This window comes from Ambystoma mexicanum, chromosome 7q (assembly GCF_040938575.1).
Source record: "Ambystoma mexicanum isolate Mex_15411 chromosome 7q, UKY_AmexF1_1, whole genome shotgun sequence".
Lineage (NCBI taxonomy): Eukaryota > Metazoa > Chordata > Amphibia > Caudata > Ambystomatidae > Ambystoma > Ambystoma mexicanum.
In genome coordinates this window covers 549,510,153-549,527,568 of record NC_090941.1, presented here as the reverse complement: position 1 = coordinate 549,527,568, position 17,416 = coordinate 549,510,153, and the positions used below count along the sequence as shown (strand labels likewise).

Below are 17,416 nucleotides of genomic sequence, written 5' to 3'. Positions count from 1 at the left end.
TCTTTCATAAAAAAAACAATCAGGGTTTCGCAGTTTCCATAGCACTGAAAGTGCCTTGTTAGATTTACAAACACATATGCTTTCTGTGTTGGCGTCCGGCAAGTTGGGGTTGCTGATGTTGCTAGATTTAGATTCGACTTGCTAGATCACGGGATTCTGTTGGATCGGATGTCTACCATTGAGGTCTTTCGGGGGAGGCAATAACTTGGCTCAAATTGTTTCTTGAGGGGCGTAGTTCCCGAGTATACTGGGGCGACAGTGCAGCTAATGCCGAGATTACTATCTGCGGATTTCCTCAGGGGGCTTCTCTTTCTCCCCTACTTTTTAATATCTACATTATTCCACTATGTAGGGATCTTGATAATTCAGACCTCTTTCTTTTTTTAATTATGCAGACGATTTTCAGTTGGCACTGGAGGTCGGTGGAGACCACAATAAAGACCAACAAACATTTGACCGGGTCTATTCGATGGTGAAAGGCTGGATGACGACTAACTGGCTCTGCCTTAACGCCACAAAGATGGAGCTAATATTATATGGCCCCAAACAAGCCATAGAGAAGCTGGACCCCCTGTATAATAACTTCCTGGTTGACGGATGCCAGATTCCAGTGGTACATAAGGTCAAGGCCCTGGGTACTTACTTGAAGGCCAACGTAGATAACAATGCCCATGTTGATGCAATTGTAAAAAGCACCAATTACCACTTGAAAGTGCTGGATTCAGAGGAAAATCGCAAGAAATTGGTCCGAGCTGTAACACTACCAAGAGTGGATTATTGCAATGCCCTCTTGGGAAGAGCCAAGAAGGAAGACCTTCAAGGACTTCAAAAAATGTAAAACGCTGCGGTACGTATTGTTTTCCAGTGCCTAGAGCCCACATCAGCAGCCAGGAGGAATCTCCACTGGCTGCCAGTCTCGGCTAGAGTACAGTTCAAGCTACTGACCATCTGCCACAAATGTGTCTATGGTGATGCACCTATATACCTTAAGAACAGGCTGAGATTATAGTAGACCCCTCCGATCAGCTAAGGCCTGCTCTCTACAAGTAGAACGAGCCAAAAGAGCTTGTGGAAATGGTTGCGCTTTCCATGTGCAGGCCGCACACGCCTGGAATGCCCTGCCTGTTTCCTTACATAATACAGCCGATCTTTTAGTCTTCCGGAAACAGTTAAAGAACTTTCAGTTTTCATAATTCGGACCTAGCTACCAGTTTCTATTAGATAGGGCTCTATCTCTTTTTCCCCTTCGCGGCGCCTGGATGCCTTCAGGCTTTGGCGCCTTACAAATAAAATAACATAACATAACATAACCAATCACCATTCAAGCCTTCATGCAAATCTGGGGACTGGCTTGTCCAAAAGGACTGCCAAACTCCCAGTTTGAACTGGATCCAGGCAGACACACTGCAGGACAAAGACCAAGGGAGGTTCGGTCACCTCCCCCACTTCCTGTCCTTCCACACTCAGAGAGCCAAGGCAGGCTTTCGCAAGGAAGCCCGCCAATGACAAAAGGCTTAGCACGACCTCCCCCACCCAAGTAGGTAGAAGAAGGGTCACAAAAGAACAAGTCACCATGAGTTGGCAGAAAAAAAGTACAGTCACCATTTTCGGTCAATGGTGACCCATGTGTCCCTTAACACAGCTGCATGAGTTTGCAAAAAGGCCATAAAAATCATCCACTGCCACCAGCCACTCACATGAACGTGTCACTGTAACTAGAAAGTTACAGGAGAAGTGGGAAAAGGGATACATTTGGTCCCCTGAGCACTCCACATAAGGTGTGGTGTGCTTATTCCACAAATTTAAAGTCAGGTAGGATAAAAAAAGTATCCTGCTGGTCCTTGGTAATGTTTGTTATCACAAGGAAAAGAAAAAAGGCGCTCAGGAGCTCCCAGCAACAATGCAGAGAAAGTGCTGTGTGCTGCAAAATAAATTGAAGATTTATATATTTATTTTAAATCCTGTAATGCGCTACTCGCCCATAGGCCTCAAAGCGCAACATAAAACAAGACAGAACAACATAATACAAAATGTATATAGATAGACCAAGCTAGAACTCAAGCCTATATCTGGGGGTGGAAGTACTATAGAGCAGAAAAGTCAACAACAAGCTTCCAAGTCAGATGACCTTCTCGACAAGTCAGTACAAAGGAACAGAAAGGATGGCAGATTAGTTAAACCACATCCCACCAAAATACAGCCCCTGTCATTTTAGGTGCACCACTGGTCGATTTTGATCCTTCAAACAATGTTTAGGTCAGACATCCTGAAAACTCCTTGCCCAGTCTTTTGGCGTAATCATGCCAGCACCAAGCGTCCCTTGGTTCACACTGGGGTCTCTACATTAGTGATGATAACATTTGTGCTCCATAATGGTCTTCTTTATAGAATCATCAGTGACTGGGGGCATGAAAGTTTTCCTGATCCATAGATTTCTAGCAAGGCGATATTTAGGGACAATACTGTTGAGTTGAACAAATGATACAGAAGCCTGAACATTCTCTTTCTTCCATCAGTGACAGAGGCTGTTGTGCTTGCTGACTGAAAAACGACTGAATTATCCTGAGGCTGTTTAAGGTGCTGCGGTTCTGTGGCTGTCTGACAAAAACCATCCCTGGTATCCCTAGTCATTGCACCCTTCCCATCCGCTGGAACTTGGGTGTTCCCGGTGACGGTCAAGCAGCAAGGGAATATCATTTTAATTCAGTTTGGGATTTCTGATCTTTCCTCTCCATAATCTGGTCCCATTAACAAGATTTGTCAATTTTCACTGGCTGAAATTGCACTGCAATTGTATCCATTATATTAATCCCATAACAGAAATCATTGAAGTTTTTACAAGCGTTAAGCTCTCCCATTAGTTTGTCCTTAATTGGCAGCCATTGCGTGAGACTACTTGTATCAAATTGACACATTTTATCATAATTTTCGGCCAGCAGTTCGGGGTGAGATTGTACAGGGAGTTCAAAGGTGAGTAACTCAATTTGTTCTGAAAAATATGAACGGAAGCAGGTTTGTCTAAGGACATAGCAGCAGCAGTCAAAGATGGCACCCCAATATCGGATCCTTGAGTACAACATTAAACAGAGTCCTTATTAAAGGAACACCCAGACTCTTCACTACCAGTGGTCAACTTGATGGGAACATTTCTAGGGCCTAGTGAAGGAGCTTGCAGAGATCTGGAATCATCCTCATCATAATCCATGAGGGAACAAAGACTCATATCCTGTAATCTGTGTTTTATTCGAGCGCTCAGTGTCATAACTTCCAGTATGCAGTTAGTTTTAGGCGAGAGGACATACATGAATTCAGTAGTGGCAAGGGCGTTTTACCAGTTTTACTGGCATTTTTCCTGCTGGTGAGCATAATCAAGGAGTTTAGGGGAGATACACCAAAAACGCGCAAGACTGCTTCAGATTCACGTCTTACTCCTCTCCCTCAGCCTAGTACCCGGGTACTCAGTTGGTAAACCGAAACCCTCGCAAGAGTTTCCCACAGCCGGCCGAAGTACCGCTTGAGAACGCCAACAACAGAGCACCAACAAGCACCTCAGCAGTCCAGAACAGTGATTGGAACTGCAACGCTGACACAACCCAGGGGGAACAAGGTGTTCAGCGAGGCAATCCACCATCGTGATGGAACGCTGGTGAGAAAATTAGGTGTTACAGAGAACACTTACCCGACACACAGAGCACAAGGAGAAATCCCCAGGCTCAGACCCGCAAACCCTGGAGGTGAGACCCCGGGACAGCCAGCAGCTGCTGATGCCCATGGGTGCCGACGGCACCAGCAGCTCCGCAGCACAGCTAGAGGAAAGGACCCTCTCACCAACTTCTCAGCACAAAGCATCACGCCGCACCAGTCTCCCGGATGCTGCTGATGTTTCTGGGCAATGATCTAACAGTGATTCAATGACAGAGGGATTGTGATCAGCCTCATTGACTGCACTGGACTTGACTGAACATGCATTAAAAGTTGGAGGAAAGCATCACTCCAAAAAGATACAACAAAAAGGTGTCTCACCCACTAGTCCCTGGGGATCTGTCATCCAGGTGGCCAGGACATGGCCATCGCTTTTGGATCCATGAATTCAATAATGGCAAGGGCGTTTTACCAGTTTTACTGGCATTTTTTTTGCTGGTGAGCATAATCAAGGAGTTTAGGGGAGGGACACCAAAAACGTGCAAGACTGCTCCAGATTCACGTCTTACTCCTCTCCCTCAGCCTAGTACCCAGTTACTTAGTTGGTAAACCGAAATCCTCGCAAGAGTTTCCCACAGCCGGCCGAAGTACCGCTTGAGAACGCCAACAACGGAGCACCAACAAGCACCTCAGCAGTCCAGAACAGTTATTGGAACTGCAACGCTGACACAACCCAGGGGGAACAAGGTGTTCAGCGAGGCAATCCACCATCGTGAAGGAACGCTGGAATGAACATGCCTTAAAAGTTGGAGGAAAGCATCACTCCAAAAAGATACAACAAAAAGGTGTCTCAGCCACTAGTCCCTGGGGATCTGTCATCCAGCTGGCCAGGACACGGCCATCGCTTTTGGATACATGAATTCAGTAATGGCAAGGGCGTTTTACCAGTTTTACTGGCATTTTTCCTGCTGGTGAGCATAATCAAGGAGTTTAGGGGAGGTACATGTCTTACTCCTCTCCCTCAGCCTAGTACCCTGGTAGTCAATTGGTAAACCGAAACCCTCGCAAGAGTTTCCCACAGCCGGCCTGGGGGTGGAACAATGGCGGAGGATCACCTGGATGGGGGGGTCTTCAGGGAGTGGGACACCGGATGGTGAGACGCCGTATCCCCTTCCTTATAACACCTTTACCTCAATCCTACCAAGTAGGATATTTAGGAACTCCAAACCCCCCTCGGACCCCTCATTTACAACACAAACATTTTCTCACGGACAGACCGCTATGAGTGAAAGGAACAAGTTACTTACCTATAACTGTTGTTCTCCAGCATGGGTCTGGCATGGATTCACATGCTCATGAATAATCCGTGTCGTCAGGCTGGGAATCCTCGGTAAAGAAAAAATCAGTTTCACTTCTGAACTGTCTTTCTCCTAACAACCAATCACTGGTCTCTGGGTCATACTGCCCCCAGCCAATGACTGCCCTCTACCTAAGCCCCTCCTCTGGCAGCCATCTTCAGATTTGGTAGCACGTAAAGTGGCAGTAGGATCAAGAGAAGAGCCGTAGAGGGGTAGGCGGGAGGGTTTGCATGTGAATCCATGCCAGACCCATGCTGGAGAACAACAGTTACAGGTAAGTAACTTCTTCCTTCTCCAGCATGGGGTCTGGCATGGATTCACATGCTCATGAATAAAGAATACATAGCAGTACACACATGCATAACCACGGGAGGTGGCAAGGCTCAACAATAAGCATTTCAACATCTCAACATTAGGCATCTCTTACCTCCTCACCAGCTCACCTTCAAGCGAACAGGTTGCCCAACACTGCTTGGCCGACTCTGGACTCCTCCCTGGAATCCCGGTCGACACAGTAGAATCTCATGAAGATGTGTGTCGACCTCCACGTAGTAGCCCTGCAGATGTCCAGCAGGGGCACACCAGACAGGAACGCCGCAGTTGCAGCGATCTCTCTGGTCGAATGGGCTCTCGGACGGTCAGGCAAAGGTCGGTTTGCCAACCGGTGACAATGGGTGATGCAGCCAGAGAGCCACCTGGAAATGGAAGCCTTGGAGAGGGCCTTCCCTTGGTTCACAGGGCCAAAGTTCACGAACAGTTGTGACGTCTTCCGAAAACTCTTTGTGCGGTCCACGTAGAACTTCAGCGCTCTTGCCACATCCAGCAAGTGCAAAGTCCTCTAAGCCGGCGACAAAGGCGTCGGGAAGAAAACAGGTAACACAGAGGGCTCATTTAGATGAAAGTCCGACAGCACCTTGGGCATGAAGGAGGGGTGCGTCTGTAGCACTACCCTCATTTTGTGAAAAGTTAAGCACGGAGGTTTACAGGAGAGGGCCTGGATCTCTCCCACTCGTCGTGCGGAGGTGATAGCTACAAGAAACGCTGTCTTCCACGATAAGAATTTGTGGCGCCGAATGCATAGGCTCGAACGGAGGACCCATGAGCCTAGTCAGCACCACATTGAGCTCCCACGCTGGGGCCGCTGCCTTCACCATAGGGAACAAGCGGAAAAGTCCTTTCATGAACTCCTTGACCAGGCGGTGGGACCACAGCGAAGACTGCCCGGAGTTCTGGTGTAGCGGGAGATAGCCGCCAGATGAATCTTGATGGAAGTGTGCACCAGTCCTGCTTTGGCCAGCGACAGCAAGTACGGCAGCACCTGCGGGGCTGTAATCCATAGAGGGTTTATCTTCTGTGCACGGCACCAGACAGTGAACCTCTTCTACTTATGTCCATAGCATTTCAGTGTAGACGAAGCCCTAGACCTTTGCAAGTACCTCCTTGCAGTCCGCCAGGATCTGGCGAGAAGATCTGCGACCACCAGAAGATTGACTGGAGGGAACCCTGACAAGTCCAGAAGGTCCGGGTACCATATTTGTCTCGGCCACGCCGGTGCGACGTGGATCATCCTGCACCAGGACCGTCTGAGTTGATTGATGAGTCGCAGAAGCAACAGCAACGGAGGGAACACAGAGAAACAGGCCGTCCAAGGGGAAAGAGAACGCATCTCCCATGCTCCGCGGCTGGGGAAACCTGCAGGCAAACCTCCAGCACTTGGTGTTCGTCGCCGTTGCAAAGAGATCGATGTGGGGATTGCCCCATCGTCGGAAAAGAAGATCCACTTGATCCTGCTGAAGCTCCTACTCGCGGCACGAGCGCAGCTCTCTGCTAAGGGAGTCGGCGATGATGTTCTTCACTCCCGCCAGATGAAACGGGACGAGGGATATCCCCTGGGCCATGACCCAGTGTCATAGGTCCTGTCCCTCTCTGGAGAGTGCTGGGGATCTGGTGCCCCCCTGCTTCCGATGTAAAACATCGTGGTGGTGTTGTCTGTGAAGACCCATACCACCTTGCCCTTGAGGGACAGAAGGAAAGACTTGAGGGTCCAAAACACAGCCCGTAGCTCCAGAATGTTGATATGTAACAACTTCTCCTCAGGCAGCCACAGGCCTCTTGCGTGGAGACCTCTGGTGTGCATGCACCATCCTTCCAGGGAGGCGTCCGTCGAGACAGTCTCCTGATGAAGTGGGGTCTGGAAGTCTGTGCTTGCCGACAGATGCGCACGGACACCCCACCACCGTATCGCTCGACAAAACATCACGTTGAGAGAGATCTTGTCCTCGAAGCTTACCGATAACTGGATCCAACGGGCATCGAGGTACTCTTGCAGTGGCCGCATCCGCAGCCTGCACAGTCGAACGAGGTATGTGCAGGATGACATCAAGCAGAGAAGGGATTTGATGGACCTCACCCTTGCGATCTTCAGGGTCAACAGCATTGCACCTTGCCCAGGATGGCCGTAATCCGCTCCTTCGATGGAGACTCTAGGCATGACACTGTGTTGAGTCAAGACCCCAGAAACAGTGCGTCTTGAGCAAGACTTTGCATAGTTCACCGAGAACCCCAGCTCCATCAGCAGCTGGACGGTTTCTGCTGTGTGAGCAATGGCGATCTCCCTCGATTTCGCTTGGACGAGCCAGTCGTCCAGGTAGGGGTAAACATGGATCCCTCATAGACGCAGTTGCGCCACCACTGGCGCCAGGCACTTGGTGAAAACCCTTGGCGCTGACTTTAGTCCAAAGGGAAGGGCCTTGAACTGATAGTGCTGCCCTTGAACCACGAAGCGCAGGAACTTGCAGTGTCCCTTGTGGATGGGGATTTGTAAACAAATCCTGTTTCCCTGAGAAGGCCTGGTACGGCCTTGCCCACACGCTGATAAGGACATTCCAGTGCTTTCGCGGAGAGGGCTCCAAGGGAGCGGTAGGAGCAAGCAGGGAGCATCTCAGAGAGAGTTGGGTTTTTCCATGAGCAAGCCTATATTTGCAAGTGAAAGTAAGCATCCTCCAAGTCCAACGACGACAGGAAATCCCCTTCTTCCAGCTGTCCTAGCACGTGCTGAAGGGTGACCATCCGGAACTTCTGAGATTTGATGTACTTGTTCAAGCGGCGGAGGACCAGGATGGGCCTCCAACCGCCCATCTTCTTCTTGACAAGGAAGTACAGAGAGTACACTCCGGAGCCCTGGAGCCTCTTTGGGACTAGTTCTATCGCGCCCTTCCTCAGCATGGCCCGCATCTCCAGCAGAAGCGGAGGGATGTGGTTTTCCTGTCTGGCCACGGGTGGTATACGAGGACACCTCTGTTGGAATTCCAAAGTGTGTCCATGGGCCAGCGCATTCAGCACCCAACAGTCAGTGGATTTAGTATTCCACACGCCGATGAAGTTTGCCAGCCGGCCTCCCACCGGGGTGCGCAGGTGGCGGCCCGACGTCCCGCCCGGTTCAGTCCTGCTTCGCCGTGGAAGAGCCACCTTGGGGACCTTGATGACGACAACGACCTCCTCCGGGCTTGCTGCGGCCCCTGTAGGCCTCCTGGGTCGAAGAGCGGGACAGTTGACAGTAAGATGACGCAAAGCCACCGAAGCCTTTGGAGGAACCCTGGGACTTTCCTCCGGAGGTCCGAAAGGACGGCTGTTGTTGCTGAAGCGTGCCCAAAGCGTGCGCCGTCTCAGTATGGTCCTTGACGGCCTAAAGAGACTCGTCCACAGTCTTGCCAAACGAGTTATCCCCGTCGAAGGGCATGTCCAACACCCTCGACTGCACATCCTGGCGGAAGTTAGTGGCCTCCAACCAACGCCGCCGACAAAGGCAAACGCTGTTGCCCATCTGGCGGAACCCTGTGTCAGCGATGTCCGTGGCCACCGTGATGGCATGGTCCGATGCCATCTCGCCTTCCTGCAGAATCTCCAGCGCTTCCACTCTCTTGTCGTCAGGGAGGAAGTCCAGCAGGGGAGCGATCTTGAACCAGAGCTCCCTGTCGTAACGAGCCACAATGGTGGCGAGGGCGTTGGCCGCCTATATGGTCGTCGCTGCCGACGAGATGACTCTTCGTCCCATGGAGTCCAGCTTCTTTCCCTCGCTGTCCAGGGGGGCAGAGGACATCGACACAGACGAACCTGCAGACTTCTTCCTAGATGCCGCCGAGACCACAGAATCCGGGGAAGGCTGTGATCTCAAGCACGTGGGTGCAGAGTCCGGCACCCTGTACTTTTTCTCATACCGGTCCCTCTTTGCCAAGGCCGAAGAGGGTTCTTCATGAGGGACAGTCCCTCGTCCCAAGTGTCATCCAACAGCGGGATAGACAGCACGGTATTCCTCTTAGCTTCCCTTTGATGGAACAGGAAGCCCTCCTTCTCCTCGGGAGCCAGTTGGAACAACTCCGAGGCCCTCGAGATCATGGCATGAAACGAGCCAATCTCGTCGGTCAGCGAGGCTCTGGGCAGCGGGGACAGGAGATCTACTCCACCGTCGTCTGTACCTGTGCCCGCCGTCACCGTATCCGTTTCCGTCTCCTCCCTCGGTGGAGGGGAGGGAGGCGATGGATGGTAAAGAGGTGGAGAGTGAACTCTCTTCTTCTTGTGCGGGGGTTCACCTGATGGCCCAGGTGCCGGCGACAGGGGCATTCTTGTCCGAATCTCTGAGCACAAGGTGTGCAAAGCCTGAAGGATGTCCACCGAAGGCGGAGGTGGCTGCTGCGGTGACTGCAGCGGAGGGGATCGCGGCAGTGGCATAGCGCCCTCTGGCTCCTGACCACCCGGCTCCTCCTTGTCAGTGTCTTCGCTACTCTCCACATCTGCCTTGTCGGGGTCCCTCGCGTAGGACCTGGCCTCAACAAACTTTTCATCCAAAACGGTCTTAAGAACAGCAAGCTCCTTCTCAGAAGCGATGTCCCTGCCTTGCAGTACTACCGTGCCCCCCTTCTTCTCGATCGGGGGGGACATTTTCGGGGAGATGACCGGCATCGTTTTCACCAGTGTCTTCTCTAAGGGCAGAAAAGATGATTCCCTCCTGGCCGGCAGGGAAACTCTCGCTCTTGAGTCCGTTTCATGTGAACCCGCATCAACGGCCTTCGGTAGGGACGCCACCACTCCTTCAATGGAAGTTTTCGCCGGCTGAACCTGGGCTTTCACGACCTTGGTCACGCCAGGGGCCTTCACCGTTGGGGGAGGGTCAGCACCACGCTCCCCTTTGGCCTTCTCCATCGGAGCCGACTGGGACTTCTCCAGTAGTTTACCCGGGTGCTCTGACTTCCTCTTCTTCACCGAGGCGAACTGTTGGCTCGAAGGTGCCAGAGATACTGCGCCCGCCCTGGGCACCAAGGAGCCCACCCCAACGGCACTCCCATTGCACGCGGACTCGCAGTGCTTTGCCTTCTGTTGGGTCGCTGGAGCTCCCTCAAAGGTCTTAGAAGACCGCTCGGATTTCTTCTTTCGGCTGGGTGACCGGGGCTCACCCAACTGCAGCCACTTGTTAAGCCGCTCGCGACGGTCCTTCATGGTGCGGGGCACCATATGCTTGCAGAACGCACAGGCTTCCTCCACATGCGTCTGGTCGGTATGCAGGCAGTAGAGGCACCGGGAGTGCCCATCATCCAGGAAAATGTTCCATAGGCCGCATCCATGGCAAATCCTGAATAGATGCGTTGAGTCTCCTCTATCTTCAGCCATGTCCACGCGGCGTAGGCCTCCAAGAATCTTCTGGAATCCTCCAAGAAGGGAACTTGATGAAAAATAGCCCTTTAGGGGCATAGAAAGTTCAGAAAAACAGGTCCCCATTAGTCGGATGATGGATCGATGGAGCTTGAGGCTCGACTGACCGAAAAAATTAGAGCTAACTCTAAGAAAAATTGCAAACGCAGTAAAAGCTCGAGAGTTATAGCACGAGGACTCCCAACACTTGAACGTGCGGTAAATATTTGAAGATGCCTGCCATAGGAGGGGCTTAGGTAGAGGGCAGTCATTGGCTGGGGGCAGTATGACCCAGAGACCAGTGATTGGTTGTTAGGAGAAAGAAAGTTCAGAAGTGAAACTGAAACTGATTTTTTCTTTTCCGAGGATTCCCAGCCAGACGACAGGGAATATTCATGACCATGTGAATCCATGGCAGACCCCATGTTGGATAAACGGACTAACACTCGAACCATATACCTAACGTGTCCCAATACAATGGCCAGGCAAGGTCAGGCAATTACTGACCATCAAACGCACCTGACTCCCATTAAGCTTCCCCACACAGATAAAAAGTTTAGCATGAGAGCACACTCTCAGCGAGGCAAATCACACGAGGAGACAGCAGTTCCAAGATGGCAGTTTAACAAGAGGACAAAGACAGCGAAACATAAGGGGATTGAAAGGATGGAGGTTCCCTTGACCTTTTTTTCGACTTCATTAGCCCTCGAGATTGGAAAGCTTAAGACCAGGAAAACAGGCCGTAGAATCCTGCATTATGTGTATGAAATACCCGGGGTCCTTCCATGTCAAGAATGAAGGCGGGGAGATTTACCCACTGTGGTAAATTCCTTGGCTCCAAGAACAAAGCAGCGTCAGTGAAATCAACACAGCCGGTGAGTTGGGAAAACCAATACAAGACCGGTCTGTGTTGAAGCCAAGGTTGCAAGTGGCAACATTGTATGGCGAGCGCTGGAATGAACATTATATGAAATACGTGTGATAAAAGACGCAAGTAAGAAGGAACTGCTGATGAGTGATTGAACTTTGAAACAAAGATATGATTCCTTTGAAAGAGTGGTCCAGGATCACATGGGTGCTCAATCGAAGGTCTCTGTAATGTATACAGTTGAAAAGTGAAAGAGTTGAAGAGAGTTGTGAATCAAAGTAGCCTGCGACGGGTCAAGCAAAACCCTGTGCATAATCGAAAGTCTTTGATGTTGATACAGTAAAGAACAATTTGTGGCAAAGTTGATAAAGTTGGTCCGAGCCCGGCAGAGGGAGATCAATTGAAAGCCTTGTGTTAAAGATGGTCTGAGCCAGATGGAGGGGGATCTGAGGTGAAACGAAAATCCCCCCCAAGAAGGTTTTGTGTTGAAGTGGGTCTGAGCCCAGCAGAGGGGGACCTGGGGTGAACAGAAATTCACCCTAGAATGTATATGTGTAAAACCCTAAGGAGAGAGGAACTTTGGTGTTTGTCATATTGCATCAGGCCCTCTGGTTAAGAGACTTTGAATGGCAAAGAGACTTTGACACAGAATTCCATGATGTTGAAGTTGTGAACTGCAGCCTCGTGCTATAGAAGCCAGAGACTGTGCTAAGCTCAATTGTGCCGCTTTGTCCCGTGCTGAAATCGTGGGGAAGGGATTAGGGAAGCCAACGGCTTAAATATCCTGACACATCTTTTCTTGAACACATTTCCTTTGCATAACACTGTTTACCACACTGTTTGTATTTAGAAGTAAGGATTGGCAATAGGCTTATTCACATACGCCCTTTTATTTTGACAAGACACCCATAGGACTGTGTAATTATTAGATGATAGTCGTAGCTTGCTCCCATCTTTAGATTTAGGTTTATATAGGCGTTTTGCAAACCACATTGAAGTTCAATAAACACCCTTAAACTGTGATCACTTGTGTCTGTCTTACTATTTGATGCCATCCTTACAGTGGGTTCTATAAGGAAGAGTGGAGCCAGGGATCCACCTCCCCCTAGATACACAGTTGGGTAAAAGGAACAAAGCGGAAATAGAAACCCTGCATTACAAAGGTGCCGGCAGTCCAACTCAGGGGATCATGTGAGAAATTGTCCATCTGTATTCTTCCCCTTCCTACAACCCACAACAACATGCAGAGGAAACGCCTGTCACCTAGGGCATTGGTTGTCAAAGTGAAGAGACCTTGCCAGTGCAGGTAACCACACAAACAGTCCCGAGACAGAGCCAGCAGCATCCTGACTTCCTATAAAACGCATTCTGCCTATTAATCTGCCTCTTCCTGGGCTCATATTTTCCTCCTCAATCGTCTGTCACTGAAATTACTTGACACCTTTGCAAATAAAAGAAGCCGGTCGTTCACTCCCATTAAATAGATCACATTCGTGTTTGGCCTCTGGTGTGTTGCTGCACACTGGGATAGAGGTAAAAACAAATCACGTTTTAATTAAAAAAAGAAATCTAGTTCTGCCAAGAAGGAATTAAATGTGGATCAACCAAACCTTTACGTTGAATCAAAATAAACAATAGAGAGCTATTGGCAATTCATAATTTTAAATCTGCTGGAACATTTACCAGAATTAACTGTATGGCAAATCTATTTATTTTCAGTTTTCAACCAGATGTGCAGTTCTTTCCACAGCCCAACTCAGTGGTCCTCTCAATACTTGCCCGAGTGACTGTCCGTAAGCAGCCTGAACGAACAGAGTGAAGTCTCATAATGTTGTATGTAAAAGTAGTTAGAAGGAAGGCGATCTTGGAACAAGCAAGACAGTCGGGGAAAAAAGAAGAGCAGTAATCACGACTATGCAGCGCAAAAACCTCTTAAAAGTAGGATCGGCTGAAGTGATGGGGGACAAAAGCTGCATAGGAGACCCATTGATTTATTTAGGTTTTATAAAGTCCCAACATGCTACCGTTTGCCTGCTTCAAGGAGTTTGTATACAATTAGGGGCTCATTTCAATTGCAAGGAGGGTGCTCGCTACATTTGTACATGGGTGCTTATAGGTCCCCTCAATGCAATCTGTCATTTAGTTGTAAATACAGTCATAATTACCTATACGCCTTTATTTTCTTTTTGTGCAAATGGTATTAACGCCACCTTCCATTTATGGGTGGCAGGCAGCATTTACAATGGATTCCTATGGATTTCCTGGTGCAAAAACCTAGTCGATTCCAAAGGAATCCACATTTTCTATGAGATCGAAACGTAAATGAATAGTGTAAAAGCCTTGCGTAAGGCTTTTATGCCATTAATTCACGTCATGGCTCAGTTTCTTTACTTGGAATGTGATTTACGTTTCCCCCCTCCCTTCCACTGCGCCATACAAATAATACAGCATTTGCGCCAGCGTAGATTTTCATGACGGTGCAAATGCCGTGGATTACTATGGAGTCTGCCTTCTTTTTGCACTAGCAAAAAGTAGGCAGACTTCATTTTAAATGCAGGACATGCAGCGTTTACTTCATTTGCACGGCAGGGTGCGAAAAGGGGCAACGTACAAGCGTGTATGCCACATTTTTGCCCTCCCCATTTGCACTCTGCCGGTGTGCAAACGTAACAGGCCCCCAAAGACAAATTATGGGAGACTCAAAAATGAGCTACACACATTTACGCCAGCATGAACATGTCATGCTGGAGTAGATGCTGTCAAAGTGTATGGCAGAGAGGATGGGGGTAGAAACGTATATTCCGTTCTGTGCCCACTCTCTGTCATAAAAATGAACGAAAACATGAAGTAGAGGAAAATCCATGCGTAAAATTTTAGCCATAGATTTCCCACCACTTCGCAGTGAATATTAACCCCACAGTATTCAACAGTACAAAATTCACAAAATACTGACATCCAGAGTATGCAGAGCTTATTTCAGGTGAGCTGCAGGGTTTCGGCGTTCCATTTATTTGCCAACACATTTATGTTTAGTGTATTTCACATTTAAATTCTGGGCACATTAACCTTTTGCCGGGGAGGGCAACCAAACCTGGGGCTCGGACAACAGAGTCGCAGTGCCACGGGACATATAGCACTTTGTCTCGCTTACCAGGGCGTCAGAGTGCCAGTACTCCATTTTCAAATACGTCACAAGCACTTACTGTAGCATTCTGCAAAAACTACTATCTTCATACAATGTACGGGAAATATGCACAAATATAGAAAAACAGCATTTACTTACCCGATTGTAACTGTACCCAAAAGCGCTGTGTGTGTTCTCGAAACGATCAGTTCGGTGCAGGGCTTGTGGGAGAGTGGCACTTTCCAGTCTGTCCAGAAAAGCATTGTTAACCCTGTAAATGAAAGAAAATAAAATTCACAATGGGCTACAATATAAGTTTCTTTGGGTCATGGTGAAGTGCCCATATTATATTGTAAAGAAAAACCTGCAAACTAGTTACAGTTCAATTCTTAACTGAAAACGAAGGGTCAAATTGAGAAGGCTCTTACACGGTCCAGTCTGACTAGAGGCTGACCAAATATAATTAACATACTGCAAAACGAGCAACGATTGCTGGTCAAGTTTGTTGAGGTTGGATGTTGAGCGCAGTATTAGCAACTCGGTCTTGTCATCATTCAGGCAGAGGCCCTGTGTGGCCATCCATGCCTGAATGATGAGGTATATTTTATTCACCAAAGCCAGGCCCCTGTCATTCTCGCCCGATAGGTGCATGAGGATCTGGGGGTCATCTGCATATTTAGTGTAGGTGATACCCAGATGATCTAGGTCACTGAACAGTGGCTTTGTGAATATATTTTACCAAGTGGGGGAGACACAAGAACCATGTGGGACCCCACAGGTTATAGGGACGGGGTCAGCAGCTGCAAGAGGTGAGAAGACTTGCATGGTCCTGTTATTAAGGAAGGATTTAATCCAGGTAACGGCACTATGTGAGAAGTGCGTTGCTGAAGACAGATGGTTACAGAGAACTTGGTGGTCCACCAAGTCAAATGCGGCCGAAAGGTCAAGGAGTAACAGCAGGGCTGTTTTTCCCTTGTCCTTCAGTTCGTCAATCTGTGTTTTAAGTCTATTAGCGCTATCTCGGTACCATGTCGGGGTCTGAAGCCCGATTGTCGGATGCTGAGGAAGGGATTTGACTTCAAGTATTCTTGATTTTGAGTATAGGCCACTTTGTCGAGGATCTTCAGTAAAAAAGGCACAGTGGTGATAGGCCTCTAGTTTGTTGGGATTGAGGGATCTCAGGTCTGTTTTTTCAGGAGGGGTAGGACCCAATATTATTTTAAGTTGCCCGGGACAATGCCAGAAGTAAATGAGGAATTGATCAGTTTAATTATAAAAGGGCGAGAGGTCTCTGGCCGCATCTTTGATTATCTGGGCCGGGCAGCTGTCTCCTTGGCAATTAGACGGTTTAAGAGATAGAATGACTGTTTCAACCTCAAAGATTGAGACTTGAGAACATTTTAACTGGTTGGAGGGTTTATTGGTGGCTGTTTTAGTAATGCTGGGTTTGCCTATACTAGGTAGAGTGGCTTTTTTTATCAGCAATCTTGCTTTGGAGTAGCAATATTTTGTTCTGTAAGGCTTTCTGCATGCTAGAGCACCAGGGTTTATCCTTAAGGCAATCATCTTTCTGTGGGATGGGAGCCTCCAGGTCCTTGAGAATGGTAAATAATTCCCTAGTACTAGAGCTGGCTTTATTAATCCTCTCATTGTAGGTCTCTTGTTTGGCACGTATGATTTCTTTTTTGGAGAGGGATGCTAGGTTGATCAAGTTGGATTTGTTTTCATCAGTAGGGCTGACTTTCTTTACGGACTCAAGCTTCCTTTTTTCTTTTCTCAGAGTTTTTAGGGGGGGCGTAGACCATGAATTCAAATGGGCTTTGGGTTTGCTTTTCCGTATATTGAGTGGGGCAATAATATCAAGGGCTTTTGTCATAGCCTCATTATAGACCTGTATTAGGATGACTGGGATAGTTAAGTTAGGAAGTAGGTCAAGGGTAGGCAGGATAAGTGGAATGATCTCATCTGCAGTGATGTTCTTTTTGTTCCTTGTGGGGAGGGATGGTGCAATAGGAATAACCTTAGGTTTAGGGCTGGTGGCTGGCATAGTAAATGATATCAGATAATCATCTATCCACGTTAGGGGTGTTATCGATGTGATGGTGGTGATGCAGTTGTAGTCAGCAACCCAGTCAAGGGTTCTGCCTTTGTCGTGAGTGGCTTGGGTAACTCTTTGTGTGAGCCCTTGTTCTGTTAGTACATTGGCAATGGCCAAGGTTGGGTGATCATTGGGATCGTTAAATCCTAAATTATAATCCCCAAGCAGGAGTATTTGGGAGGTCAGTTTGGTGTTCTCGGAGAGTAAGGCGGAGAGGTCCTCTTCAAATGAGCCAATGGGTCCTGGCAGTCTGTAAATAAGATTTAGCAGTAAGTAATTCACATGAGCTAGTGGTGGGGGAGGGTTTAGTTCTCATGGCTAGGTCGGATTTGACAATGAGAGCAATTCCACCGTTGTCTGGTATAGCTATGAGGAGGGAAGGCCAGCTGTGGCATGGAGCCAAGATTCAGTTATAGTAAGGAAGTCATAATCCTTGCCATTGAGAAGATCTGCTATTTCTGTTGGGTGTGCTACCAGGGATCTAGCATAGATTAATTTCAGGGCGCTTAGTAGCCATCTGTGGGAGCTTTGAAGAACTTTTAATGTGGGTGGTAGCAATGGGGATGGTGGTTTATGCGGCGTGGCGTGTTTCGTGTGAGGGTATGGGAGTGGCGGATGGGTAGGATTTTTTGTTTTTGTTG

The 17,416-nt window shown here is 48.7% G+C and overlaps 1 protein-coding gene across 1 annotated transcript in view; it reads right to left on the bottom strand.

The window, feature by feature from the left end:
• EPSTI1 (epithelial stromal interaction 1) overlaps positions 1-17,416 on the bottom strand; it is a 636,716-nt gene that overhangs the window by 11,256 nt on the left and 608,044 nt on the right. Inside the window, exon 10 of the mRNA XM_069639242.1 lies at positions 14,837-14,948. Within this exon, the coding sequence (XP_069495343.1) occupies positions 14,837-14,948 (112 nt within the window). The remainder of the gene's footprint in view (positions 1-14,836; positions 14,949-17,416) is intronic.